Source organism: Miniopterus natalensis, chromosome 20, assembly GCF_054644295.1.
Source record: "Miniopterus natalensis isolate mMinNat1 chromosome 20, mMinNat1.hap1, whole genome shotgun sequence".
Taxonomy (NCBI): domain Eukaryota; kingdom Metazoa; phylum Chordata; class Mammalia; order Chiroptera; family Miniopteridae; genus Miniopterus; species Miniopterus natalensis.
Window position 1 is genome coordinate 16,204,854 of NC_142100.1, and position 27,252 is coordinate 16,232,105.

The 27,252-nt window shown below is 49.6% G+C and overlaps 2 protein-coding genes across 3 annotated transcripts in view; one reads left to right on the forward strand and one right to left on the reverse strand.

Moving 5' to 3' along the window:
* The window catches only part of ASCC2 (activating signal cointegrator 1 complex subunit 2), a 37,381-nt gene extending 24,272 nt beyond the window's left edge, over positions 1-13,109 (forward strand). For both annotated transcript variants that reach the window (XM_016198583.2, XM_016198584.2), the window contains 8 exons: positions 316-496; positions 1,945-2,159; positions 3,075-3,194; positions 8,920-9,013; positions 9,103-9,233; positions 9,815-9,917; positions 11,186-11,265; positions 12,557-13,109. In XM_016198583.2, coding sequence (XP_016054069.2) covers positions 316-496; positions 1,945-2,159; positions 3,075-3,194; positions 8,920-9,013; positions 9,103-9,233; positions 9,815-9,917; positions 11,186-11,265; positions 12,557-12,728 — 1,096 coding nt within the window. In that variant the 3' untranslated portion in view covers positions 12,729-13,109. The remainder of the gene's footprint in view (positions 1-315; positions 497-1,944; positions 2,160-3,074; positions 3,195-8,919; positions 9,014-9,102; positions 9,234-9,814; positions 9,918-11,185; positions 11,266-12,556) is intronic.
* Positions 13,110-24,655: 11,546 nt separating this feature from the next.
* UQCR10 (ubiquinol-cytochrome c reductase, complex III subunit X) lies at positions 24,656-26,894 on the reverse strand. Its single transcript, XM_016198661.2, has 2 exons — positions 26,717-26,894; positions 24,656-24,914 (listed from the first exon to the last, which is right to left on the reverse strand). Exons 1-2 carry the CDS (start codon positions 26,864-26,866, stop codon positions 24,876-24,878), a joined length of 189 nt encoding a protein of 62 aa, XP_016054147.1. The 5' UTR covers positions 26,867-26,894; the 3' UTR covers positions 24,656-24,875.
* Positions 26,895-27,252: the final 358 nt, after the last annotated feature.

Sequence of the window (27,252 nt, forward strand, 5' to 3'; positions counted from 1 at the left end):
ACCATAGCCACTGGGATGGGACCTGGCCTGACAGGTCAGAGATGGGCTGCTGGGACCCAGAGGAGCAGAGGGAGGTTTACCCCAGAACACGCAGGTCAGCTGGCTTTCCCTAGATCCCTGCCAAGGCCCTAGCCCCTCTTTCCTCATGTAGCACAGATGTCCAGGTGCCTTGATGCCTGCTGGGCTGCATCCCAGACAGTCCCTGGCAGAGCTGTATGATCAGATGCTGGGAGAGATTGAGAAAGTATGCTGCCTCAGAGCTGAGGAGGCAGGGAGGGCTATGGTACCAAGAGACACCCCTTAACATCCTCATAGAGATGAGACGCGGGCTGCCTACATCCTTCAGGCAGTCGAGAGTGCATGGGAAGGGGTGGACCGACGGAAACCCACAGATGCTAAAGACCCACCAGTGGCCGAGGATCTTAACGGGGTTGTGGCGACAGCAGAGCCAGTCAATGGACCATCATCACATGCAGAGAACTCGGAAGAAGAGGAGGTGTGTATGGAGTAGCACTTTCTCCCTGCTGCAGCCCCTCCTGTCCCTGTCTGAAAGGTTGGGATGGTAGAAAAATCTCCCGCCTTTTTATCTGCTTTCTGGCAAAAAGACTTCTTTTGGAATGGGCAGCCTCAACCTACTGGTCAGCTCTGTGCTACCTTTAGAGAGTCCTGGGCTGAGGACATGCTGGACGGGGTGTGAGGAGAGAGCCAGTCTCATAAGCTGTCAAAGCCTCAGTTTCCCCTCTATCAGATGAAGCAAAATTCTTGGTGCTCTCCTCTGAGTGGATCACGGTGGAGCCGCTCTGCTTGCAGCTGGGTGCAGTATCAGGTCTCACTGCTTGGCCACCCTGGATGCCCCTCCATGGGGCTACAGGGCTCTGCCGAGCCAGTTTGGAAACCTCTCATCTAGTGCTTTCTCTCCACGCTTTTCCGGAACTCAAGTCTGTGGTTGTACTGATTGGCTACAGAGCCCAGGAATCTTCCCCATGTGTCTGGAGGCAGCGTGACTTAGGGATTAAGACCACACAATCTCCGGGGCTAGGCAGCTCAGGGGTATATCCAGGTCCTGCTACTTACCAGTTGTATGGACTTAGGCACTGTCCCTTCACATCAAGCCTTGGTTCCTCATCTGTAAAGTGGGGCTAGTTGTCCCCATCTCCATGAAGTTGTTGGGATCCCAGAACTGCTGCTTGGAGCTCTGTGAACTTGGCTAGCCCCTGATGCCTTGTTAACAGACACTGATGTTCTCCTTGTTAGAACCCAGGTGCCTAACTGTCACAGGGCCTTCGGGAATGACACTCCCCTCCACCTCTTTCCACCCTCTTTCCCATTGATTTCTCTGAGTCATGGAAGATTTTTTTATTTGGGAATTTCCTTAAATGAAAAGCCTAACAAAATTAAGCCACATCAAGCAGTCTATAAACTGACTGCTTTATTGAAAAGCATACAATTAAAGGGAAGCATCTCCACACAGTCCAGGACTGGTGGTTGCTGTTCCCCTCCAATGCTAGCTGTCAGCTTGTTAGAGCTGAAAAGGACCTTGGTTAGTAGAAGCGGCGGCAATTTATGGAGAACCTAGTCTGTGCCAGGCACTGTGCTCAGCACTTTATGTACGTTATTTCCTTGAACCATTTGAAGCAACCCTGTGAGGTATGTGGTAGTATGTACGATTGTTTTATGAGGAGGAAACTGAGGTTCAGAGAGAAGAGACAACTCACAAGTTCGCACAGCCAGAAGTAGCTCACCTGGTAAGTCCTAGGGCCCCCTTTTTCATAGGGGAGAGAATGGAAGCTCAAAAACTTGAGTCCCTTGGCTAAGGTCCTATGGCTAGTAAGGGCCAGGACTTGAACCAGGTCCCCTGATTCCTGGTCCAGTGCTATTTGGGGCCTGTTATCCTAGCACCCACCTGGCCTCACCTTCCCCTCCTTCACTTGGCTCTTTCCACAGTGTCTGGGGGCAGCTGCTGCCCTGGGCCCCACTGTTTCTGGTGTGGAGCTGGACTCACTCATCTCCCAAGTGAAGGACCTGCTCCCGGAACTTGGTGAGGGCTTCATCCTGGCCTGCCTGGAGCACTATGGTTATGACCCGGAGCAGGTGATCAACAACATCCTGGAGGAGCGGCTGACCCCTGCCCTCAGCCAGCTGGACCGCAGCCTAGACAGGTGGGAGAGACAAGCGGGAGGAGGCTCACAGCACCCCATCTCCCTCAGGGTCCTGGCCAGAGCTGCTCTGCAGGCCCTTATCAGGGCCCCTTCTTAGCTCCTCTGCTTCCCACTCTTCCTTCCCTTGTGTCCCAAGACTCAGCTTGCTCACTCTTCCCCAGAGAGAGGTTTTCTGACCATTTAAACTAATGTCCTCTTTGGAGAAACATAAAAACCTTAGGCCCCTCAGGAGATTCTCATGTGCCCCCTGTAGCGCAGAGGGTACAAAGCTGGACTTCCCTGCTACACCTTTGGGGAGACAGTTAGACACACGGGATGTGGAAGGGCTTGCTGCGCCCTTCAGAGCTCCTAAGTTACTGGCCTGCCCCTGTCATTGCCACCTTCCCAGTAGATTCCTGAGGAAGGACAGCCACAGCTTCTCACTTCCTTCATACCTACCCTTTCTAAGTTTGGCCCACTGCTTCCCTAAAGGCCCGGGGGGCCGCAAGAATGAGTGCATGAATGGGTGTTTCTTCCATGAACAAATGATGTTTATCGAACAAGTGAATTCAGTTAGCTCTGCTAACTTTGGACAAGTTCCTCAGCCTCTTTGTGCCTGTTTTACAGATGAGGGCACTGAGGCGTAAAGAGATTGAGTGATCTGTGGCTACCTATCTCATAGGGCTGTTGTGAGCATTAAATGAAGGAGGGGAATTTTAAGAAAATCTATGTGAATGGCAAGCAGGACAGAGAGGGAACTTTATGTAAGGTGTGGGTCATACCAGGCAGGGGCCAGATAGGGTAGGTTTTTATATTATGTCCCAGCTGTGGCCGTTGAAGGAGAGTGGAGAATCTGAACATGGCAGGGGGCATTGGGTTCCAGGTAGGCATCAGCTGGCACGTCCTCCTTAAATTGCTTTCTATGCCACGCCCCAGACAGGTGAATCCAGACCCGACACCTCTGCTGACATCTCGTCACAACATCTTCCAGAACGATGAGTTTGACGTGTTCAGCAGGGACTCAGTGGATCTGAGCCGGGTACACAAGGGCAGGAGGTGAGTGCAGTGGCTGCGGAGTTCCAGGCACCCCAACTCTGCAAGTGCAGCCAGAAAGCGAGAGAAACCAAGAGCTTCGTCTTTATAGAACCGAGCTCAGGGCTCTCTGGCAGCCCAAGACCTGTGTGCTCTTTTTTTCTCTCTCAATTGGGTGCAGGTGCTTTAACAGTTATACTTCAGGCTCTGACTCTGCACAGGGTGGTTTTGAGTGAATCCTCCTTGTTGATAGCAAAAGGCCAGAGGGGCCAAAACTCTTCCCTTCTTCCATCTTTGGATGTGCTGAGCATCGAATCTCTGGATGGCAGAGCTGGGCAGTGCTCCCTAGAAGCCTCTCCTTGACCTGATTTTCTCCAGCCCATGGCAAAAGTAGAAAATAAAGGACCTATACCGAGTGAGCTTTTCAGAAAGTGAACATGTTTCACTTGAAGCCTTTCTACATACTGTATTTTTAGTTTATGTCCTTTCTACTTTTTTGGCATTGAAAGACCATTCATGATTTATTCATTTACTCAACAAATATTTGCCCAGTGCTTATGGCCATCCAGACCCTGGATTTAATTAGCTGCTGGGGATGTCATGAGGAGTGAAACAGACATGGCCCCTGCCCACATGGAGTTTGTACTAATCAATTAATCAAACAAGCAATGTAAAATCACAGATGTAACATGTACTACAAGGTGAAGGTGAGCAGACTTCCAAGCCTCTGGCGGGGCCTTTGATCCAGGCAGGAAGGCTCCTCTGAGGAAATGACTTGGGACCGAGAGGAAGGATAAGGAAGGGTGAGTTGTGCAAAGTGGGGAAGGAGAAGCTTTCCAAGCACAGAGAACAGCAGGGGCAGTGGCCCTGAGGCCATGGGGAGCATGGTGATGGCCCCATGAGCCAACTCGTTTTGTTTTGGAAAGATCACCTGACTTTGGAATAGAGACCCATGGGAGGGACTGAGAGTCAGCGATGGTAGATAGGACAACGTAGTAGAGAATAGCAAAAATAAGACGTTGACAGAACTGTGCTAGTCTCCTAAAGTTCTCCTAAATGGTGGTGTTTTATGAAATCCAGAAATCTGGGCACTGCTGGACAAGTACAGCCTGCCCTTTCCCCGTCATGTAGATGGTGACAGTGCTGTTCAGACACGGTTGGGGACCTGTCCTGTTCTTATGACAGTATTGCAAGCTGCTGCTTCAGTGAGGGCCCCATGCTATTTCCCCTCCCTAGGGCCACTGGAAGCTTGGCTGGCCAAGTGGTTGGGGAGCAGGCATAGGACAGCTATAAAGTTATCTGGCTGGCTGGACAGGAAACAATTGTAATCTGCTTAGTCACACACATTGCAACATCCCCAGATCCTTGGCCAGAGATGGTATCCTGCAGCAGTGGCCACTGTTCCAGGCCAGAATGACTCTCTGTAGCTTGTGCTGTGGGTAAAGGGGCAGACAAGAAGGGCTGTGCCCCTGCTCATAGGACGCTCCAGGCTGCCAGGCAGAGAGTCTTGGTGGCAAATGTTTACTGAACTCATTGTGCCGGGCAGCCTAGGGGCTGAGGTTTGCAAAGAGGCAAAGCCTTCGTTCATGTATTCATTATTTATTCATTCAGCAAATATTTGTTAAGTGATTTATTAGTGCTAGATCCTGTGCTAGACAGTAGGGAGACAACGTGAACTGGGCACCCAGGTTTCGCCCTAAAATGTCACACAGACCATGGGAAAGACTCAGATCATGCAATAAGCAGTGATAAAGTGGGAGAGGTGCTGGCATGGGGCATGCAAGGGCCTCAGTGGGGACACCTGTTCTAATCTGGCTAGGGCAGAGGGGCTTAGGGCCCTGGGCCCTGCCCTCAAGGACCACAAGAGAAATTAAGTAGCACAAGGCAGGTCACACTTGAATTAAAATGTGTGTGTTTTGGTTTTTTTTTAATCCTCACAGGAGAATATTTTTCTATTGTTCTTCAGAGAGTGGAAGGGGGTGGAGAAAGAGAGAGACAGAGAGAGAGAGAAACATTGACATGAGAGAGACACATTGAGCAGTTGCCTCCCACAGGCGCCCGACTGGGGCTGGGGATCGAGCCTGCAACCTAGGTACGTGCACTTGGCCAGAACTGAACCCGGGACCTTTCAGTGTGAGGACCAATGCTCTAACCAGCTAGCAAACCAGCTAGGATATGTGTGTGTGTTATTAAATCAGGTAGGATGCACTCAGTGGCTCAGGTAATAAGGAAACCTATTCTCTTGCATGACAAGAAATTGCGTTAGGGCCCTCTAGGCTTAGTCAGCCTTTGGGCAGCCACATCATCAAGGATGCATCTTTTTTATCTCTTGAAACTGGTTCCCTCAAGGCCACTGGGTGGCTGCTGCTGTTTGAGCCATGACCTCCAGCAATGACAGTGCAAAGAGGAAGTCTGAACCAGGTCTTCCTGTATCTCTTAGAGACCAGGAAACCTTTCCCAGAAGTCTCCATAATCCCCCACATCTTATTGAGGAACTGGGTCACAGGACAGGTCCAGGGCTCCAGGAGAAGGGGGGAGGGTGGAAAGACCTGAACGAAATGAGAAACTGTTAGGAGTGGAGATGATACTGAAGGTTGCTGTTGGATAGCTACCAAGCACAGCTGCTGCTGGTATATCATAGCTAAATGAAGGAGGAAGTGTATATAAGGTGGGGTCCCCTAACTCCTTTGGACTTAACAGGAGTACCCTGGAAGATAATAAATGTTTTTCCCAAAAAAAGGTTCTATGGCCAAAAAATCTGTATATTCTTTCTGCCTCTAGGAGAGTCACAGAGCACATTAAAGCCTCTACAAGTCCTACAGTAAAATAAATAGGATTCACTTTGTTGAGCCCAGCGGGTGCCAGGTCCACCTCTACTCATCTTATTTTATCTCACATCATCCCTGGGAGGCAGAACTAAGACTTGGCAAGAATAAGGGACTTGCCTGTTGTCACACAGCTCAGGAAGTAGCAGAGCAGACTTAAGTCAGAAGACCCGTGTTCCGCCCTGGCCCTGCTGGTAGAAGCTTTGTGACTTTAAGGTTACTGTGCCTCTCTGGATCCTCTGATTTCTCACCTAGAAAAGGAAGGGTTTATTGCCTCTGCAGGCCCTTTAGAAGTTCAAAGCGGGAGTCACCCCCTAAGGCCCAGTTTGAGTGGGCCTTGAATAGGCTGGAGCAGGTGGGGAGGGAAAAGGTACTTGGGCTTCTCGGGGCCTGCTTGTTGCCTGGGCTCACTGCCTTCTTTAGGAAAACAAGGAGCAAACTGCTCCAAACACAGTCTCCCAAGCCACTGCTGCCTGCGTTTTCAGACTTGACTGAAGTGCTGGCCCCCAGATGGATCTTTTCCCTGCTAGTTTCACCCCTGATTTTTTTCCTCCTGACTCTGAATGAGGTCATAGGTCCAAAGCCATACCTCTCTAGATGGGGTAGACAGGGTACCCATGGTGCCAGGCTTCTCTGTCCCTAGCTATATCCTCTCCTAGGGCCTGGCAGGGGTGGGCGAGTTTGCCAGGTATCTCTGTCTGGCCCTGCCAGGGAGCCACACAACCAGAGACCACCAGTACAGAAGAACCTCCCTACTTCCCAGAACCTGGGATAGTGTGGACCAGGAGCCATGGCAGTAGTAGAAAGGACAGTGACGCCTCTCATTCATCCTTGGTCCCCTACTTGGTTCAGATCCCAGCACCTAGTAGGCCCTCAAGAAATGGGTGTTGAATGAATGGATGTGCTTCTACCAGTGGGACCAACCACTTAGCAAGCTTGGACCCCTTTCACTTCCTCTCCACCTCTTTCCAGCCCCCAACTTGGCAAAGAGAGCCAGGTCAGGGCCAAGGTCACAGTCACAGGACCCCTTCCCTGGTGTGATGTGAAAGATTTCTGTGGATGGAAAATTTTCCCTTGTCTAGATCAAATACCCTCCCACCATAGAACCTCCATTACTCCTTCCCCAGATGCCCCTGAGCCAAAGTTCATTCCTTCTTTCTCTGAGTTTCCAGGGCATGTTTGCTTCCATTCAGCACATTTCGTGTTGTCTGCTATTTGGGGGTATCTGCTATCACCCCCACTAGACTGTGAGTTCCACAAGGTCAGACCCATATTTTGCTCTTTTCTGAATCTCTCCTCAACTCAGCCTTTGTACCCTGCCTGGCACATAGTAAGGCCCTTAGTAAAAACTGTTGAAAGAAGTCCAATCCTAACCTGCCATGTTGGCGGCTACAGTCCTGACCTGCCCCAGGCTCCCCGGCAGACAGCCCAACAGACTCAGGCGCCTACCCCTGCTTATATCAAAAGCCAGTTAATAGGTTTTTATGGAAGCTTTGTATGGCTTTGTGTCCCCCCCCCCCCCCCCCCCCGCTTCCCCCGCCCCCTTGATACATTCCAGAGACCTGATTTCACAGCTAAGCTGGATTTTCTTGCCTAGCATCTCATATTGATTTTCCCCTGCAGGGCTCAAAACTACATTCCACAGGCCTGTGGGTCTGACAAGCCAGGTTTTTCTGTAGATTTGCAAAGCCATGAGTCAAGAGGCCTGAGTCCCCACTGTGGCTGTGCTACACCTCATTGTGATCCCGAGCAGTCCTGCCCCTTTCCTGGACCCCAACTGTGATATGAGGGAAGTGGAACTTTCAGGCTTTTTTTTTTTAAATATATGTCTTTATTGATTTCAGAGAGAGGAAGAGAGAGGGAGAGAGAGAGACAGAAACATCAATGATGAGAGAATCGTCATTGATCAGCTGCTTCCTGCCCACCCCCTGACTGGGGGTTAAGCCTGCATCCCAGGCATGTGCCCTGACCAGGAATCGAACCGCAATCTCCTGGATAATAGGTCAATGCTCTACCGCTGAGCCACATCCAGCCAGGCTCAGGCATTTTTTCCCTATGCAATCTGACATGGAAGATTGAACATAGACCAATTAGAAGGCCACTGCTGAAGTGGGGGTGAGAGGAAGAGGCCAGGATCCCTCCTGACCCCTCACACCCCAAAGGTCCCCTGGGGCTCCCCTGAGCTCAGTAAGAAAACCACATGTAGCCTTGCTCTTTCTTAAATGTCTGTTTTCAAAGATTCAAATAACCCAGGGCCCTCCTGGGAGTCACCATTGTCATGTGGTGGGGGACTCACTAGCCCCTCTCTGTGCATTTGCACATATAGATATATATGAGCCAATAGGAACAGATGGTTGGTCTTGTTTGCTTTCAGCTTTTTATACAGATGGGATCATACTGTATGCGTTTTTCTGGAGCTGGGTTTTTTCCTCGTCAGAATTCTTTCTCCATCAGCACAAATAGATCAACATCATTCTTGAGAACTGCTGCGTGGCGTTCTGTAATACAGATGTGGCACAGGTCATTTAGCCATTTCATTGTGATGGACATTAGTTGCTTTCCATTTTCACTGTTAACAAACAATGCTGAAAAGAAAATCCCAGTCAGACCTCCTGGTGCACATGGCCAGCATTTCTCTAGGGTGGATGCCTTGAAGGGGAATTTTCTGGTTGAAGGGTGGGCACATTTTATAGTCTAACAGCTGCTCCTGGGATGCCCTCAAAAGTGCTGGGCCCAGTCACATGGGCACCAGCAGCTGTGAGTCCCACCTGCTCACATCCTTCCAGTGCTTGATGTTGGTTGTCCCTGTTTGTGCTGGCCTGAGGGGTGAAGAAGTGAGCCTGTGATCTCTCTGGACCCTTGATGCAGCCTTCAATGCCTGATGGTTATTTGCTCTCTCCTTCACTGCTTCCTCTCAATGCCAGGAAGAGGGAGAACACAAGGAGCCTGCTGAATGACAAGCGGGAGGTGGTGGCTCAGAGGCAGCGCTATGAGCAGTACAGCATGGTGGTGGAGGAGGTAGGTGTCCCCAGGCCACTGGGCTCATGCTGGGCCGGGGAGACCAGCCTGCCCCTGGGCCCCTCTGACCCACGCTTCTGCCGTTGCAGGTGCCGGTGCAGCCAGGTGAGGGCCTGTCCTACCGTGGTGATGACTATGAGGACGAGTATGATGACACATATGATGGCAACCAGGTGGGCGCCAATGACGCTGACTCAGATGATGAGCTCATCAGCCGCAGGTGAGGCCATAGGGCAGGTGGAGGGTGGAATTCCGGGGGCAGACTGGCTTTCGGGCCCATGGGTCTCTCCCATAGCCTCTTGTTTATACAGAGAAGAAGCCAAGGCCCTGATCACATGAGCAAGTCAGTGGCAGAACCAGAGCCTAAACCCAGGCCTCCTGACTCCTAGTCCAGTGCTCTCCAACCCCAGTTACTCCTTGGCTGGTTGCTCCAACCCACTCTTAGTGGAGTCCTATTAATTTGTTTTTTTGTAGTAGTTTTACATTATTATTAATTGCAGAAAACCTTTCCTGGTGGATTCATATGAAGATTACCCAATACAGATAAAAACAGAACTAGAGAGCCCCCACAGCCCAAGCTTAATGTCCCCTAAGCCCGCATGTCAGACCCTGGTACCCTAAAGAATCCAGGGGCTGGAGCAAAGCTGACTTGAAAACACTGTGGTTTTTCCCCCCCAGCCTCCTGAGCCTGTCCCATCAGCCCCCCTCACCCAGCCCTCTTCCCTCTTCCCTCCTCCCTCTTCCCTGAGGCTCTCTGAGTTTAATCTTGTCTTTGATCTTACTTTCTCTCTAAACCCTTAGGCCCTTCACCATCCCTCAAGTGCTAAGAACCAAAGTGCCCGGAGAAGGGCAGGAGGAGGAGGAGGAGGAGGACGAGGAGGAAGCAGAAGACGAGGCCCCCAAGGTACCTCTTTGGCAGGTGGCAGATGAAGCGAGGGTGCATTTCTAAAGGGCGACTTGAGAGCACCGCGTCCCCCTTCCTGTTGGCCTCGAGGCAGCCCCAGCATCACTGCCCGGAGAAGAGGGGCACCTTCAAGCCCAGATGTCTGCTTGGAGAGCTGCTGGCTTAGAACTGGCCTCAGCTGCCCAGTGAGGGCCCAGGGAATGGACCAGAGGCCTTTGAGCTGCTGGGTTCATTAGACCTAAGGAGCCTGGGAGCCGGGAGCGGGACAGCTGTCTGCTTCCATGCCCAGGATGGCAATTTTTAAAATCAGAGAGGTGTTAGAGCTCAAGGACCCTGGGAGGTCATCTGGGCTGGTGGATTTGAAAATTTTATTTTTAAGCAGCTAAACGTTTTCTTCAAATAAGATCTTAACTAGAACCTCAACGTATAAAACAGTAAAATGTGGTGCTGCTCAGGTTGAATGGAGTGACAGCCTGGGACCCCTGGTGCCCCCCCTAGCAGGGTAAGTTAAGATGTGTCCAGGGGCAGGCATGAGGTCCTGGTGGAGACTGAGCCTCGTAGGGGACAGCACACACACCCTGTTGGGAGGAGGGGAGGAGCTCAGCACAAATGTAGGCCAGTACTTCCAGGGATTTCCCTTCTTCCAGGCAAGGAGACAGCCCTGATTTTTATAAAACCTTCCAGTTTTCAAAAGTTACTAATTCTACTTGCTTTGTTTGTATTTTTTAAAACAGGCTTTTAAAACCAAAGCCTGTCTGTGGTCTTAGTTTATTCCCTTCACTCTTACTAGTCCAGGCCGCTTTCACTCTTGGCACAGAAAATGGTCCTCAAGAGTGGGCATTTCCACAATGTGTTGGTAGTTGCAGTGCCAGCATGAGGACAAATCAGCTTCCAGGGGCGGCCCTCTTGGCTTTCAAGGCCCTACATGACCTCTCGTGGCCAACCTGGCCTTCCCCTGACGGCTCCCATTTATCATTGTTATGTTCCAACTGTGGTCACCCACCCTACTATGCCTGTCCAGGAAGCCTCAGGCCCTTGTGCTGCCTCCCCCTTGGGAAATTGGTGGAAGGGACAGAGGAGGAGAAGGCTTCTAGTAGAAACCTTGAACTGTAGCAAGCCCAGTTCCATTCTGGGACATTTCCCTGCCATGCTGTGGCTTCCCCCGACTCCTGGCAGGGAGGTGTCAACAGGATTCAGTCAGGCACAATCTCACCACAGCTTAGGGATATGGAACAACTCATGATTCTTTTCTCCCCTCCCTTCCACAGCCTGACCACTTTGTGCAGGACCCTGCGGTGCTGCGGGAGAAAGCAGAAGCCAGGCGCATGGCCTTTCTCGCCAGGAAGGGGTGAGCATTTAAAGAGCTGTTTCTGGTGGTGAGGAACCCATCTGAGGAAGTCCCAGCCAACAACCAGCAAGCCCACATATAAACCCTAAGTGGTTTACATATATTAATTTATCTCTCACAACAAGCCTATGAAGTAGCCACTACTATCATTATCCTCATTTTACAGATGAGGAAACTGAGGCCCAGAGATGTTAAGTAACCTGCAAAAGGTTACACAGCTAGTAGATAGTGGAGCAAAGATTGAGTCCAGGTGGCCCAGCTCTGGGGTCCACACTTAAAACCATTATTTGACAGATGCTGCAAGTATCTCCTAGTATAAGAGCCCAATGTGTCCAGAGCTAGCTGGTATCAGGCAGAGTATAAAATGTAAAAGAGCCCAGGCAGGCAGGCAGACAGACTGACATACATTCTTTATAGCTGAGAGAGGCATAGTAGGGATAAGGGCACTTGAGCTTGGTCTTTAAGGGTGGAAAGGGCGCAAAGGAGTTTGTCATGTGAGAGCAGAAAGGCAAGAAAGGGCAGGTGTGGTCAGGGAGAGGGGAGCTGGGAACACATAACCAGAGACACCTTTAATTCATCCCCCTAGTCTTTCCAGTGAGGACCTGCCTGAGGTCCCTCCTCCACTGAAGGCCAAGCCAGGGGTGAAAGCCCAGTCCCTCATCCTGACCCTGGGACTCCCATGGCACTGCCCACTTGGTGCAGGAGACCTCACCCAAGAGGGAAGGCATTTGGATCGTATTTTGAAGGCAGTGGAGAGCCCCAGAAGGTTGTTGAGCAGGAAACAAGCAACTCTGACCTCTCTTCCCTCCCAGCCCCCTGAGCACAGAGCTCTGGACAAACCCAGCAGTTGAGATGGTCTGAAAAGGTCTTAGGTCATGTCTGTGGGCACACTTGGTCTTTGGAGGCCACCAAGCAAGGCCTTGAAGTATAGAACAGGAGTATTATCTATAGCATAGATGGAGAAGGGAGGGAACCCATCCCCAAGCCTTCCTCCTCTCCTTGTGTGGACTGCAGTCAGCCACTAGCTGGTCCTTCCTCATAGCTTAGCCAGGGTCCCAGCTGCAGGCAAGGCTCAGAGAAGAGAAATCACCACACACAGGACTGCCCATAGCCTTCATAGTCCTGCCCCTGCTAGGCTCCATTTCTCCTCTCACTACAAGTTGGCACATGGGTGCCCTTGCCCAAGTTGTGTGTCCTTTCCCAGGGATCTTGGAGGAAGGCTATGGGCTCTTCCTATCAGAGCCTCCTCTGGCTGATGGGTTCTCCTGGGGATGGGTTGTTCCTCCCTTAGGTACCGGCACGATAGCTCAGCGGCAGTGGCCGGCAGCCCCCGGGGCCACGGGCAGAACCGTGAGACAACCCAGGAACGCAGGAAGAAGGAAGCTAACAAGTCTACACGAGCCAATCATAACCGGAGAACCATGGCCGACCGCAAAAGAAATAAAGGCATGATTCCATCCTGAAGCCACCACGCCAGGGCCAGCTAGGAGGCAGCGGTGCCAAACCCACTAACCTGAGTTTCTGTAGCCCGGAACCTCCTCACCAAGGCCCCAAGTTCAACTTGACCCCTCAGCAGCCTCAGCTTTGCAGCCTCTGAAAAGGCCGCCTTGTCATCCACCAGCCGTGAGCACCTTGCAGAACACACAGTGCCTTATCCCACAGCAGAGGAACCTGTGGGGCCAGCAAGCAGGCGAAAGGGATGGGGACAGAGCCCCAGGGCAAGCCCCCCAAACCTCGTGCAACCAGACACCACTTCCTTTTTCCCTGGACAGCAGGAAACCTGTATATTCAAAAACAAAAACAAAAAAAGGCCTGTGAATAAAGTGTTTGACCCTTTTAAGCAATCATCCATGATGCGCCCATGACCCGTTTTCCCTGTGTCCCATTCTTCAGTGACAGCCACTGTCTGGAGAGGAAGAGGGCAGGATGTCACCGTGTTCCTTTCATCAGCCTCTCATGCTTGCCTCTCATTGCAACTCCTCCTGATGTTGCTCTGCCTTGCTGTGTGTCCCTGAGAACATCACTCCCTTCTCTGAACCTCCAGTCCCTGCTTGTGGAAGAAAGGACTCGGGGTGTGAGGCCTGCAGTCCTGTTATCTCATTTAGTCCTCACCACCTCCACCCGAGGAGGTAGGCACTGTTGTCAGCCCCAGAGTAGAGATGAGGAAACTGAGAGCTGAAGGTGCCTGCCTAGGCCATAGCTAGGAAGTGGGAGAACGGGGGTGGACACTCAGTCTGACCCCTGGCCTTTATAGGGTCCTAGACCCCTGTGGGTGGTGTCATCTTCATCTCAGCTGGCCTGAGGACACTGGGCCAGCAGCAGAGCCAGTACCAGAACTCAATGCCTCCTGGTTGCACATATACTCCAAATCCTTCAAAACTGAGGGGTCAGAGATCAGAAGAAACAAGTGAGGATGTTACTGCCAAGCCCTATTGGGATGAGTGGGACTTGGGCCTAGTTCCTCAGAGTTCCCTCCCAGGCATGGCCAACTGGCTCCTAGTGTGACAGCAGCTCCCAGGCATCCCGATTCCTGGGCCCCCAGAATGTTGCTGAGCAATGGCGGATCAACAGTGGGCATTTGCTGGGCTGATCCTAGCCCAGCCTGGCCTGCAGTCCATTGGTGGAAGCCAGGGCCCCTGCCCAGCAGGACCTTGACAGATCACTCTAGTTGCTAGTACAATTTATTCACATGTGGTTAGGATGAGTATCTGAAGCAGCGAGGCAGACAGGCCCTTGATGAATTGGTTTTGTTCTGTCGGCCAGCACAAGTGAAAATCAATAGCAATTCTTCTGTGTCACGCAAGTTCTGGTGCATTGGAGATGCAGAGCAGATATGGGGGTGGTGTCCTCCTCTCACGCTGCCCAATTAGCTGAGATCAAGCTAGGGGTCAGCCATCCTGACAGGCAGCAGGAAGACTCTGTTTCTTCCTGCAGGCATTTGCCAGGGCAGGGGCAGAGGCCATTCTTTTTTCTGTCACTGAGCTCCTTAAACCCAGCTCTTGTCCCTGGAGTGAAAGGAGGCAGGTCAGGGGAGCTCCTGGCCTTTACATGTTGTATCTGTTACTGTTCATATGGCCCCTCTCACCTTCACTTTGTCATCTGCACCTCCTGACCACACCCAGAGTGGTGTTTAGGCCTCACATTAGCTTCCTGGTTTAAAGGACTTAAGACAGAAGTGATTTTTCAAATTTCCAGCATGTTGTGCCAAGTCAAATCTAGTCTCCCTTGAGGATCTATGTACTTTCTCATTTCATCTTGAGGGCACCCTTTCAGAGATGCTTTGAAAACAGCTCAGGGGTCATCCAGAATGGTGCTGGCAGGCACACCCCTTTACCTTTTAGGGTCTCAGTTTTCTCATCTGCAAAGTGGGTACATTGGACCAGATGAATGGTTTATACTTGGTGCCCATTAAATCCTCTGAGGAGTCCCAAGGTTTAAGATGGGCAATGGCAGAAGAGTTACAAGCGAATTGGGATGGGAGCCCTGAACCCTGCCCACTGGTTCACTGGGGCCCGCCACTCCTACAACCATTCTGAAGCAGGAATTTTCCAAGTGCCTTCTCTGTTCCCTGGCAGAAAACATGACTATCACAGGCATTTCCCAGGAAGCTTTTAAGACCTTGTGCCTCTGAGAGAACTTAAGACTTGTCTTTGTTTCTAGTCCATGAGTGGCAATGATGGTGAGTATGTTTGTTTGAACAGTGCTTCTGTGAGTGGCTGGACAGAGCCTGTCATTGTTTATAAAAGGGAGCCAGGAGCACAAGGCAAGTTAGCGGCAGAGCCTGCATACAAATCCTTTCTGAGTGGCCCCCTTAGACAGCCAGGTGCAGTCTGGAAGAGTAAATGATTGTCAAGAACCTGCCTCTCCCTGTTATCAGGAGCTTGGGGTAAGTAATACGTGGAGGGAAACAAAAATAAAAATAAACCCACCAAAAATGCAGGGGGGGGGGGCCCTAGCTGGTTTGGTTCAGTGGTTAGAGCATTGACCCATGGATTGAAGGGTCCCGGGTTCGATTCTGGCCAAGGGCATGTACTTTGGTTGCAGGCTGGATCCCCGGCCCTCGTTTGGGTGTGTGCAGGAGGCAACCAATTGATGTGTCTCTCTCACATTGATGTTTCTCTCTCTCTCCCCCCCTCCCCCCCTTCCACTCTGAAAAGCAATGGAAAAAAAAATGTCCTTGGGTGAGGATTAAAAAAAAAATGCAGGGGAGTGCTGGGGAACCCCTCCTCTCTTTAAATGATGTCAGTGACTTGCTAGCCACATGGGAAACCAAGAATAATGTTTTTTAAAATTTGAAAGCAGAATACATGATGGTGTTGCACCATGACTGTGAAAATGTTAAAAAAATATTCCGCATACAGACCATATCTGGAAGGGAATGCACATAAATGAAAATGATGATGAGACCAAAATGAACTGTAATGAGAATAAAAGCACTTAGTACTCACCATGGCCGGAGTTTCTGCTGGGTTCTTTCGTTGGCTTATCTTGTTTAATTCTCAGGTGCAGATGAGAAAATCAAGGTTAAGAGAAGGTAGACAACCTGCCCAAGGTCATACAATCTAGCAAGTGACTAAGGAAGGATTCAGTCATAGAATTGTCTCCCAGAGCCCATGTTCTTAATCCTTAAACGACCCTCCATTTCTCTCCTCTTTGCCCATATCCTTATTACTGTTCTTACAAAAAAAAGAAGAAAATACAAGTAAAACTGCTGCAGAACAAGAGGATGGGAAATCCCATTTCATAAGGCCAGGCTGATGAGATTCCAATTGCATGTATGTTGGACCATTTGATATTGTCTCACAGATCTCACTCAGATGCTTTATTTCATTTTTTTTACTTTCTGTCTTCAAATTCATTTATCTTTTCCTTTGTGTGTCTAGTCTGCCATTAAGCCCATTGAATAATTCTTTATTTTTGTGTCCCATCTGTCTTCAGGGGAAGTGGAGAAAAGGCTGGGGATAGAGCACTCGAGCTGAGATGGGGACAGCAAAGCCTAGAGAGCACTGTGACCTGAGAAGGGCCAAGAGGATGGGAAAGTCAAAGGGCCCAGGGTGCATGTGGAAGAGGTGGGAGGAGAGGGGGAGAGTGCCAGGGTTAGGGCCACAGGCCATGGTCTAGACATTTGTCCAGAGCATCAGCTTTGACCATTTGCTACCTGCCTTCAGAGCTTGGGATATGGATGGTCAGCCCATCTGGGAGGGCCAGGGGAGGGGAGGACAAGTGTACCCACTCACCACGCATTCACGAAGATCTGCTAGGTGCCAGGCTCTGCACAGGCATGTGTGAGAAAGACCTGGTATCCACCCACCCTCATGGAATTTATAGTCCAAGGGGGATCTGAATGTTAAGACATTTTGGGAAAAATTATTAGCAACAGTTGTGCCAAGTCCTCGTAAATAAATGAAATGAGCAGGCAAGGTCAATAGAAAGTGGTCAAGAGCAGAGGGTGCTGTCACAGTGTCAGACAGCAGCCAAGTCAACCAGACTAAGGCACTGGGGCTCCTTGGGGCCCTGCCCCAGCTTTGCCACGGAGTGGGGGGAGGCAGCAGGTTGGAAGAAGACAAGATGAGGAAGAGAAGGCGAGAGAGTGAGCCTGTCTTGAAAGGAACTTGGCATCAAAGAGGAGGAAGAGGGGCCTCAGAAGTGAGGAGGGAGTGCTAGAACCCAGAACACATTTATGGGATGGCTAGAAGGATCTGGGAGCTCCAGGGGACCCACCTGGGGGAAGGCTAGTCCCCAGTGAGGGGAGGGGTGGGGCCAGGGCCCCTGGGAAGCTCCCCATAGCACCTCTTAGAGCAAGGGGCAGCCGGGCAGCAGGTCTATCCTAAATCTACAGGTGCTGCCCTGGCTGGGTAGCTCAGTTGGTTAGAGCATCTCCCAGTTATGCCAAGGTTGCAGGTGGGATCCCAGGTCAGTGGAATAACAAACCTCTCCCTCTCTCTCTCTCTAATTAATTTTTTAAAAAATTTTTTAATTAATCTATAGGTGCTGAAGCAGCAGGGAGGGGCCTTGACTGCGGCCTGAGGCTGTTGCAATTCTGCAGCCTGAACCAAGGTTAACAAATCGGTCTAAAGATTACCATCTCCAGCCTTTTGTGTTTGTGTGGTAGGGGGTAGGGGTGTCTTAAAATGAGCATGAAAGTCTGACTTCACATCATACTGGAAATTCTCTTCCCACAATCAATAATCATCAAGAGAATTTTACATAGACTAGCAGAATTCAGAGAGCCTTAAAGGGCATTTAGTCCAGAATTTATTAACCTATTTAAACTTCCACACCTCTCCAATCTCAGGCCCTGGGATTTCAAATACCCCTTCCTCCCCTGGGGATGGGGAGCTTTCCCTGCTTAAGAATTCACCGGGCTCCTGTGGGTCTTTCCCAGCCGTGGAGGTTGTGCCAAGCTTCACTTGCTGTGGTCTGAATTACAAAAACAACAGGTACTTAATTCCAGTTTTCCAAATATGAAATTATGACATGAATATGCTTTTTCTGGCTGCATGAGCCCACCCTCAGCACTTTAACATGTCCCTTAAGTGTTCTGTCATCCCAAGCAGTAATTATGGTTTTCTCCTCCGTAAAGTGGTTTTCACAGAGGAGCCTAGTAGAAAAGGGGTTCCCAGTGGGATGAATACCAATTATTCCTGTACATTTAGGAATTTTACTTGCAGAATTGACATGCAGAATCCCACCCTATCTCCCACCTCCTGGTTCTTTCACATGTACGTTCCCAGGCCTCACATGCCCATCCTTTTTTTAAAAAAAATATATCTTTATTGATTTGAGAGAGAGGAAAGGGGAGGGAGAGAGAGATAGAAACACCAATGATGAGAGAGTCATTGACCAGCTGCCTCCTGCACGCCCCCCACTGGGGATCGAGCCCGCAACCCGGGCATGTGTCCTGACCGGGGATTGAACCACTATCTCCTGGATCCCAGGTCGGAGCTCAACCACTGAGCCATGCCGGCTAGGCTGCCCATCCTTTTTATTGCTAATTCATAAAAGTGGTCTTGGGTGGTGAAAAGACCACTAGATTAAGGATCAAGAGGCTGGGATCTGGGCCCTGGACTTCAACAGGCTGTATAACCTTGGGTCTGTCTCTTGGCCTTTCTGGGTCTTGGTTTTTTCTTGTGAGAAGTGGGGACGATTATTCCCCTGGTCTTGCCTCATGGGCATGGCTAATTGTAAGGGTCAGATGGGGGCACAACTTGGGGGACACTCTAAAAGCAGTGACCCTTGTTGAAATGGGAGAGAAGAAAACTGATGGGCAGAGTCCTGTCTACTCAGCATGCAAGGCAGCGTCCACCTCTGCTCTCTTAATCACCTTGCCAGAAAACTCTTTGCACAAATCACCTATTATTCCTGGGGGGCACATTTCCCCAGCATGGATTCTGGGGTCCCGGGGCCATGAAGAGTTTTAGAGCTGCCTTCATATGGGTTTTCACTGATAGTTCTCATCAAAAGGACAGAATTGAGATGGCTTGAACTCTGAGGTTTTTGCCTCCATGGGTAAGTTCTGCCATGAAACAATCTCCCCCAGGCCCCTGACTCTAGGGGAGCCTGGGAACTGTGATGTTGAAACCCCTTTGGATGGGGTTTGTTTCGAAGAAGGTGAAGCTTCTGCCCCTATTCCTCTGACAGGCTCACCAGGTGCAACAAGGCAGATCCAATGGGCAGAGCCTGCCCCCCTGTCCAGCTGGCCTCTGTCACAGGAGAGGAGCAACAAATGAGGGCCAGCTCAGGAACCTGCTGAAGGGGATGTGTGCAGCCTGTCACATTTGGAAAACCAGACTCTCCACTCAGGAGGGGTCTGCACAGAAAGCCACTGGTTTCTCCCCTAGAGTATTAACTGAGAACAGCACGCAGTGGCCAGGCCAGAACTTCTCCTTGGGGATCAGGATCCTCTGAATGGCTAGGGACCTGTTTTGCTTTTGTCATTCAGAGCAGGGCTTGGTTCTGGGGTCAGAGTTGAGCTGGTCTCAGCCACTTCCTGGCTCTGGAACTCTGAGCAAGGTGGCCCCACCTCTCTGAGCTACAGTTGTCTTATTTATAAATTGGAGATGTCAGAACGTTGGAATGAGCCAGGCTAGTGAACTAACAGGGCCCTGTTCACAGGGACCCAAGAGAGGGATGGCGGGTGCCTGGAAATGCTCCAGCCAGCTTTCTGTGCACCTCACCTCTCACCCCCTCAGCACAGCTGCCCTGACTCCTCCTGGGCAATCGTTCCAGAAACCTCTGGCTCAGGATGTCCTGGACGCACAGGAGCTGGAAAGAGAAAAAGACAGGCACAATCCAGCCTAGTAGTATGTGATGGGTGCCCTAGGGACCCAGAGGAGGTACCCTGCTGAGCCTGTGGGACTGGAAATTACCTCGCTGAATCCTTGAAACAAAGACAGATAATAGGTGTGATTTAGCAGTTCAATCACTTGCTTGTGACTGAGTTAGGATTCAAACCCAGGGTTTGCCAGTCTCTAAAGTTTTTATTTTCAGCCCCTTGGCTTTCCTGCCTCCCTATAGCTGGGCACTTGAACCAGAAGCCATAATACTCCACATGTGGTTGACTAAGAATGGAAAAGAGGGCGTATCACCTTCTTTGCTCTAAGCACCATACTCCTGTTGATACGAGGTATAAGCAAGTGATTCCACTAACAGAGGGACAGGGGAAAAGAGGAGAGTAGGAAGCTGAGCAGAACGTTTTTTCCAAATCTCCACTTTGCCAGTCTCCCGTGTCCGCCGGCAGGAGGAAGGGTTGCCCCTTGGAGGGCCCAGCGTGAAGGTGTTTCATTAGGAAAACTTAGTGAGCCACGGAGATAAGGAGTCACAGGGACTTGCAGTCCTAGGGCAGGAAGGGCCTCTCTGCTGGAGGCCTATACAGGAGGAGACAGAAGCCTGCTTGACATCAGGAAGGTAGAGCAGACAGGCGTCCGTTACACGGTGAAAGGTGTGGGGAAGAGATAAGGGCTGCCTGAGGATGACACATGGCTGCTGGGGTTTCAAACAGTGTTGAAGATGCTGAAATGAGATTGTCAAGGGACACGAAGGGGATCACAAGAAAGTGACTGGGCCTCAGAGGGATGGGAGGATGCCGGGGAACATGGTTTTAAAGCAGCAGGGGCGTGGGGTGGGGGCCACCTGGATGATTCTGCTGTACAGTGACCCCAAAACTCTCAGTTTGCATTTTGTGGATTGAATATGCTAATTAGGCACTGGCCTCTGAAGACTGAGCAGGGAGCCCCTGTTAATTTACTCGCTGCAGACATTAGCTAATAAGCCTGTGCTGAGCACATCACAAGCATTATCTCACATATCTTTCCAACCACCCTGTGAATTATTCTTATCATTATCCTGTTTTCCACATGGGGAAACCAAGGCTCACAGAGAGGGGGCAACTCACCCAGGGTCACTCGGTTGGAGAACAGCAGAACTAACGTTCAAATTCAGGCATGTTCTGTGTCCACAATCCATGCCTAGGCACAAGACGGGAGAGCAAAGGGATCCATAGCAATGGCCCTATTTGGAAGGTTTATGAAGTTAGAAGTGGCCTGGTTTTTAAATGTAGGCTAAGGAATTTGCACTTGATCTTGCAGGCAGTGGGGAGCCATTAAAGATGTTTGAGCAGAGGCATTGATCTAGCAGCCTTCCAAGGATGCAGTGAAGAGGAAGAGCCCAGAGCAGTCTAGAAAGGTTCTATGCAGGAGTCCTAAGGACAGGCCAGGGCAACAGGAAAACAGTCAGCACCCTTGTATGCAGACTGTCAACAAAGCGGCTCGTAGCCAACACTTCCTCTGCATTTCATCATTGCCTTGTCCTTGATGTTGGCTGGAGTCTGCCCTTGACATTCAGTCTGTGTATAAACCCAATCATATCAGGCTGAAGCCCCAATGAAAAGAGAAAAATGATTTTTACACGGTTGGAGCAGTGTATATGAGTGTAGCCTCAAGCCAGCTGTCCTGCTCCACTCTCACTAGTTGTGTTACCCTGGGCAAGACGCTTAACCTCCGAGCCTCATTGTCACCTGTAAAATGGGGTGGAGATTAGTGACACCTCGGAATAAAGACACAGGGCATGTTAATGGCACCCAGCCCAGGCCTGGCCCTGGGTGAGTGTCCAGAGAAGGCAGCTATGTGTGTGTGTGTGTGTGTGTGTGTGTGTGTGTGTGTGTGTGTGTGTGTTCTCTCCTGTGGACCGGTGCCTGCCCCTGGTACAGAGTGATCGTCCTTTGCTAACACTCAAGCAGCTGCCATAACATTCATCTTGCCTGAGGAATTTGCATTCCCTCCAACTTTGCATATTGCTCAAGACAGTTTAAATTCATTGATTTCTGTCCTTTCTTCAGAAGGCTTCAGACTCACTTGTAGGACAGTCCTTGTTCCTCCTAATTGGAAGGGCTGGCTAGTTACAGGATGGAATCTATTTATTTTTAATAACTTACATTGCTTTCCCCCCCTTATTCCAAAAGCAGTAATATGCTCAATGTGGCTCAGACAATAAAGAAGAAAATCCCCATAATCCTACCATCTGGAAATAATTACTATTAGGATTTTAGTTTTCTTCTAGCGTTATTTTAGAAAAAGGACTATACATATTGGTTTTCCACAAAAAAGCGGGACGACGGACACATGCTGTTATCGCCACTTTTTTCAGTTAATAAGACTTTGTGGACATTTTTCCATTTCTCATCTTCATTATTTTTAACGGCTTAATAGTATCCTCTTGTACTGTGCTTCAGTCAGCCGGTGCCCTGTAGTTGTGCACTTAGGTTGCTTCTCATATGTGCTACTAAACTATGATGAACAGCCCCCTGGCTAAATGTTCATCCACAACCATGATTATTTTCTCAGGGTAAATGTTAGAAATAGAATCTTTGAGTCAAGTTTTTTTGACTGTTGAACTGGCCTTCCCACCAGCAGGATTTGAGAATGATCGGCCCACATCTCTTTGCTCACACCAGGTATTACAATAATAAAAACCATTCAAGAGTTTAATGAATAAAAGCATATCTACTTATTTTCGTTTTGCAAATCCATTCTTGTGGACCTGAGAAAGATGTAGAGGGGTGGGGTGGATGCTCAGATTCAGTGCCCAGATCCCCCGCAGAGTGAGATGCTGGAAGTGCTCTCAGCCAACGGCCTCAGCTCTCAGCCCGGTCAGGGGTTGGCCATGCCAAGAACTGCCCTGCCCAGCTGCCTCCTTCCTAGGCAGCAGCCTCAGTGGTGATCTCTGGGGCAGTAAGGGCTGCCCTCTCACCCTGCTCAGGACAGCTCAGGAAGGTCATCCCATTCTCAGAACTCCCCGAGGTCTAGGGTCAGCAGAGGCCTCCGCTGAGACTGTGTCTGCATCTGACTTCTCCCTCTGCCAGTCCTGCTTCCTTCCCTTCCTTCGCTGACCCAAGGGCACTTCCTAATAAAGCTCCTGTGCACTAAAAAGTCTTTCCCACAGAGCCCAGCTTGTGATAGGCAGCATCCTTTTGTCACCAGGGACAAGCCTAGAATTTTCTGAGGGCTGGGCTTTCCTTTTTCCTTTGAGCTGCCAGGACAACTTGGACTCCACCCAGAGCTGAGAAGTTCTGAGCCTTGGCAGGCAGCCCTGGAGGACCAGAAGCTTCCTGGGTAGCCCCTGGCTGGGTTAATTAAGCAGTCAGCTGGGTGAAGATTTACTATATAGTGATCCTTACTACCTTTGACACCCCTCCAAGATGACATCCCCAGAAATAACAAGAATCATAGCTGCCATTGTGCAATCTCACAGTGGGTACTTTACAGATGAGGAAACTGGCTCAGAGAAGGTAAGTAACTCGCTTGAGTTCACACCGCCAGGGAGTAGTGGTGCTTGAATTCTAACCCAGCACTGAACCTTCTAAAATCAGTGCCCTTTACACTTCACTAGAGCTATTCAACGGTAATAATAATATGGATTATTGGATTATTACGTGTTTACATTAAATGACACATCATTGCAAAGCACTTAATACAATGCCTGGCTCATATTAAGAAGTTGACAAATGTAAGCGATTGATCAGAAACCCTCCAGTCTTCCGTTTCTTAGAATGAAATTCAAACTCTTTTAGCATGGCCTACAAGACCACACAGTATCTGACCCCCTCTATCACTCCCTCCCTAATCGCCCAGAGCTGCCAGAATAATGTTTTTATAACAAGACAGAGCTTGTTCCCTTGCTTAATAATTTTTCAGTAGCAACTCATTATAATTTTGGTAGAATCCAAATTATTCACTGTGATTCATCAGGTCCTGAATGACCTGGTCCTGTTTACTTCCCCCCTTCAACCCCTCACAGCTACCCAGGCCTTTCAGTTTCTCAAATACAGCGAGTGCTTTTCCACTTTGCACCTTCGAACCTGCTACTTCCTCTGCTTTGCCTCCAACTCCTGACTTAAGTGACTCATCTTTATCACCAATGTTACCTCTTCTGAGGCTTCCCTCTACCCTGTCACTCCTGGTTATTGTCTCCTTGCACTGTTTCCCCAGAACCCTTGGCCCAGTCTGTGATATATACATACACGTGATGACCTTTAGTGCTCCCATAGTTCAAACCCCATGTTCTGTTTACCACCACGTGCCCAGCACCTGGCTCAGTGCCTCACACAGTGGTCGCCCTTATGTTTGTTGACTGGGTGACCAAAATATGTTCTTTGAACTCCTTTTCCTCATATTTCTCTTGTTCCAAAGCCTTCCAGAAGAATCTTCTGGTTCTCTGAGTTCTTAAGTATCCCCCAACATCTCTGCCAGCAGTTACCTCTGTGTGCCATCAACTATGACTGTGTTACCTGCAATAACTCCTTTAATACAAAAACCGGCACACAGAAGGTTCTTCTATTACCCCCATTTTACCGACCAGGAAACTGAAGCTCAGCAAGATCAAATGCCTTGCCCTTGGTTCACACAGCTAGAACTGGTGGAGTAAGGATTCAAACCCGTGAGTACCATGGTAAATCAAACTCATTAGAGAGCAGAACTCTAGCAGGAGGCCTAGAGTTCTGGCCCAACTTAATCATCAGAAAATGGGCTATGCATGGCAGCTTACCCAAAGACACTCAGCAAGTTAAAGGTAGAATGGAGACTGGGGTGGCTCAACATGCTCAGGCCAGGGTTTTTCCCCCCAGCTGAGGCCATAGAGCTTCCCCATGGCCAAGCCAGTTAGCTCCCCTCTACATGGTTTAAGAATGGAATTATCAGTTTAGAAGACAAAGTTGAAGGTAACATCTCCAACTCTAGCTCATGTTTTGAAAACCAGAATTTGTTGGAAGTTAATGGGAAACCCAAAATAATGGAATCTGCCCTTCTGATGTTTGCAGAGGACTTTGAGGTGGTCTCAAATAACTGACAAGTGACAATCAGGTCGAGTTAATAAAGCACCAATGCAGAAGCAGGTCTCAAGGACAGTTTACATTTATTTGCTGATGTCTCTGACTAAACATACTTCAAACACAGCAGAAGTTAAAGAGTCTGTCAGGTGAAGCCATTTCATAACAACAGCTAAAGATGGTCCATGGACAGTGACGTGAGCATCATCTCCAACTGAAGCCTTGGCTCTGGGCAAACAGCTGGTGGGTGGACGTGGTCCATCTGACCTTGATGGGAGCCTCCGAGGAACTAGTTCTCATACTTGTGCTTGATGTGTTTCCACAGCTTCTGCATTTTAAAGACAAGAGCCACACACTTTTAGTTTTGCCTCTCACATTTTACAACTATACCCCCACTGCTCTGGTCTCTAAAACAAACTTGAGAGAAACTTTTACCACATCCTGACAGTTGTGGTGGGCAAAGCAGAAGCAACATCGGGCTTGCTGTGCACTCCGAATGTTTATAAAATGTTTTGAGCCCTGGCTTGTGTGGCTCAATTGTTTGGAGTGTCATCCCGTAAACCAAAGGTCGAGGGTTCGATTCCCAATTGGGGTGTGTACAGGAAGCAACCAATCAATGTTTCTATCTCACATCGATGTTTCTCTCTCTCTCTCTCTAAAATCAATAAAAACATACCCTCGAGTGAGAATTTAAAAAAAATAAAGCTTCAATTTTCTCCATCACCATGGGAAATGGAAAGAAATATTACTTTTACAGAAAACTTACGTACAGAAATTGAGGGATCCGCCCCAAAGCACACAATTATTACAGAACAGAGCCTGGAAGACGGCTTATTTCTTCAACTTCCAGGTATTTCTTAAGAGGTCCTAAATATAGAGCCCCAAAATACTTAACATTGAACCATTCTTAATTTCCTTGGACCTATGATTCTTGGGTCAGGAATTAGCTGGGTTCTCATTCCTAAAAACACAGAAGTTGTGACAACACACTTAGATGCCTTTCCCAAACATTGGGAAAGTTGCCTTGGCCACTGGCAACACAGCATTAGTGAACACAGCCTGCCTGGGCTATACAGTCAAGCAGCTATAATTAAAAACAAGAGTGAATGGTGGAACAGGGCTATCTGCAAAAGATCTTCCCTAGTATGAGCCACAATTTAATGATATAAAGCATGCACAGCACCTAGCACAGTGCCTGCCACACAATGACTCTAAAAGATGTTATTCCCTACCTTATGCTTCCACTTTCTCCTGAGGAATGTAACAAATGTTCTTTTCTTTTCCTTTTTTTAATCCTCACCAGAGGGCATATTTTTATTGATTTTTTTTTTTTTTTTTAGTGAGAGAGGAAGGGAAAGGGAGAGAGAAACATCCATCGGTTTCCTCCCACATGCATGCTAACCAGGGAATGAACCCGCAACCTGGGTATACAAATGTTATTTTCTGAGTGGTACCACCTAGCAGGCACTGTGGCATCTCGCCTGTATCTCAAATAATACAATAATTCCGAGGTTGTTACTATCATCATTTCTGTTTCACAGATAAAAGTGAAGCTCAGATATGTTAAGAAACTTGCCCAACTGAACGTTACAGTTATTAAGACACGAGGCCCAGTATTTCCATCCAGGACTGTCTGATTTCACGGCCCCCACTCTTAACCGTAATTAATACCACGCTGCGTGCGTGGAAAGCCCTGGTAACCCAAAGCGCCCTCTGAAAAGGCAGCCACAATGTCTAAGGAGACGTCCTTTTCCGCGATCGTTCGACAGCTGAAATTTGCCCTTGAAAACCCCATGAGAAGGGGATCCAGGTTCCAGCCCTGACTTGCCACTTACTTCCTGCTGGTGCAGCCCTAGTAAATCCTTCGCTCTCGCTAGGCTTTAGTTTTTGCTTCTGCAAGTGGAAAAGTGGGAGATCGCAATATTTAGAACCCCTGTAAAGTGGGATCTATTGACCTCGTTTTAACGTTTTAGGATTCACACCGGGCGGAAAGCACATATGGCAATCTATAGACAGAAAACGCCCAGGGTTTACCCCTCTTCCTCGCAAAGGTCTATCGAGTCCCACGGCAAAGCCATTCCCAGTCACCCCTCAGGTGGGCCCAAGGTCAGGGATGGCCTAGGCCCTCACCCCCTGGTTGATGTTCTCGTAGATCGCGTCCGCGCCTTGATCGAAGGCGCGCTCGAAGAACAGGGCGCCCACGGCGATGGTAAGGGCAAAGGTAGAGGTTCTGCGGAACAGAAGGGAGTACAACCTCCCACCTATCGTCGGAGCCGCCATGTTTCTCCACTGCAGAAGTAGTGACAGCGCGCCTGCGCCGCGGCCGACCTCGCTCCCCAAAGGCCTTCCACGTGCGACACTTCATGGAATATGTAGTCCCTCTGAGTCTCGGTGCTCGTCGTTTTGAATCACGGAGGTAACTGATGGCTTGCACGGGAAAAAGGTCACATAAGATTCATATCGAGGCAGCCCAAATTGCTTGGTAAGGTTTATTACACAATTTCACTCCTCAAGCATTTCTTGCAGATTGAATATTTCGAACTACAACACCCAGAAGCCCTCGCGCTTCCTCCACCTCCCCTTGCGGTGTCTCAGCTTTAACGACCAAAGGTTTCTGGGAAGGGAGAACCGATGCCCGAGGAAGGACTACGAATCCCAGCAAGCAG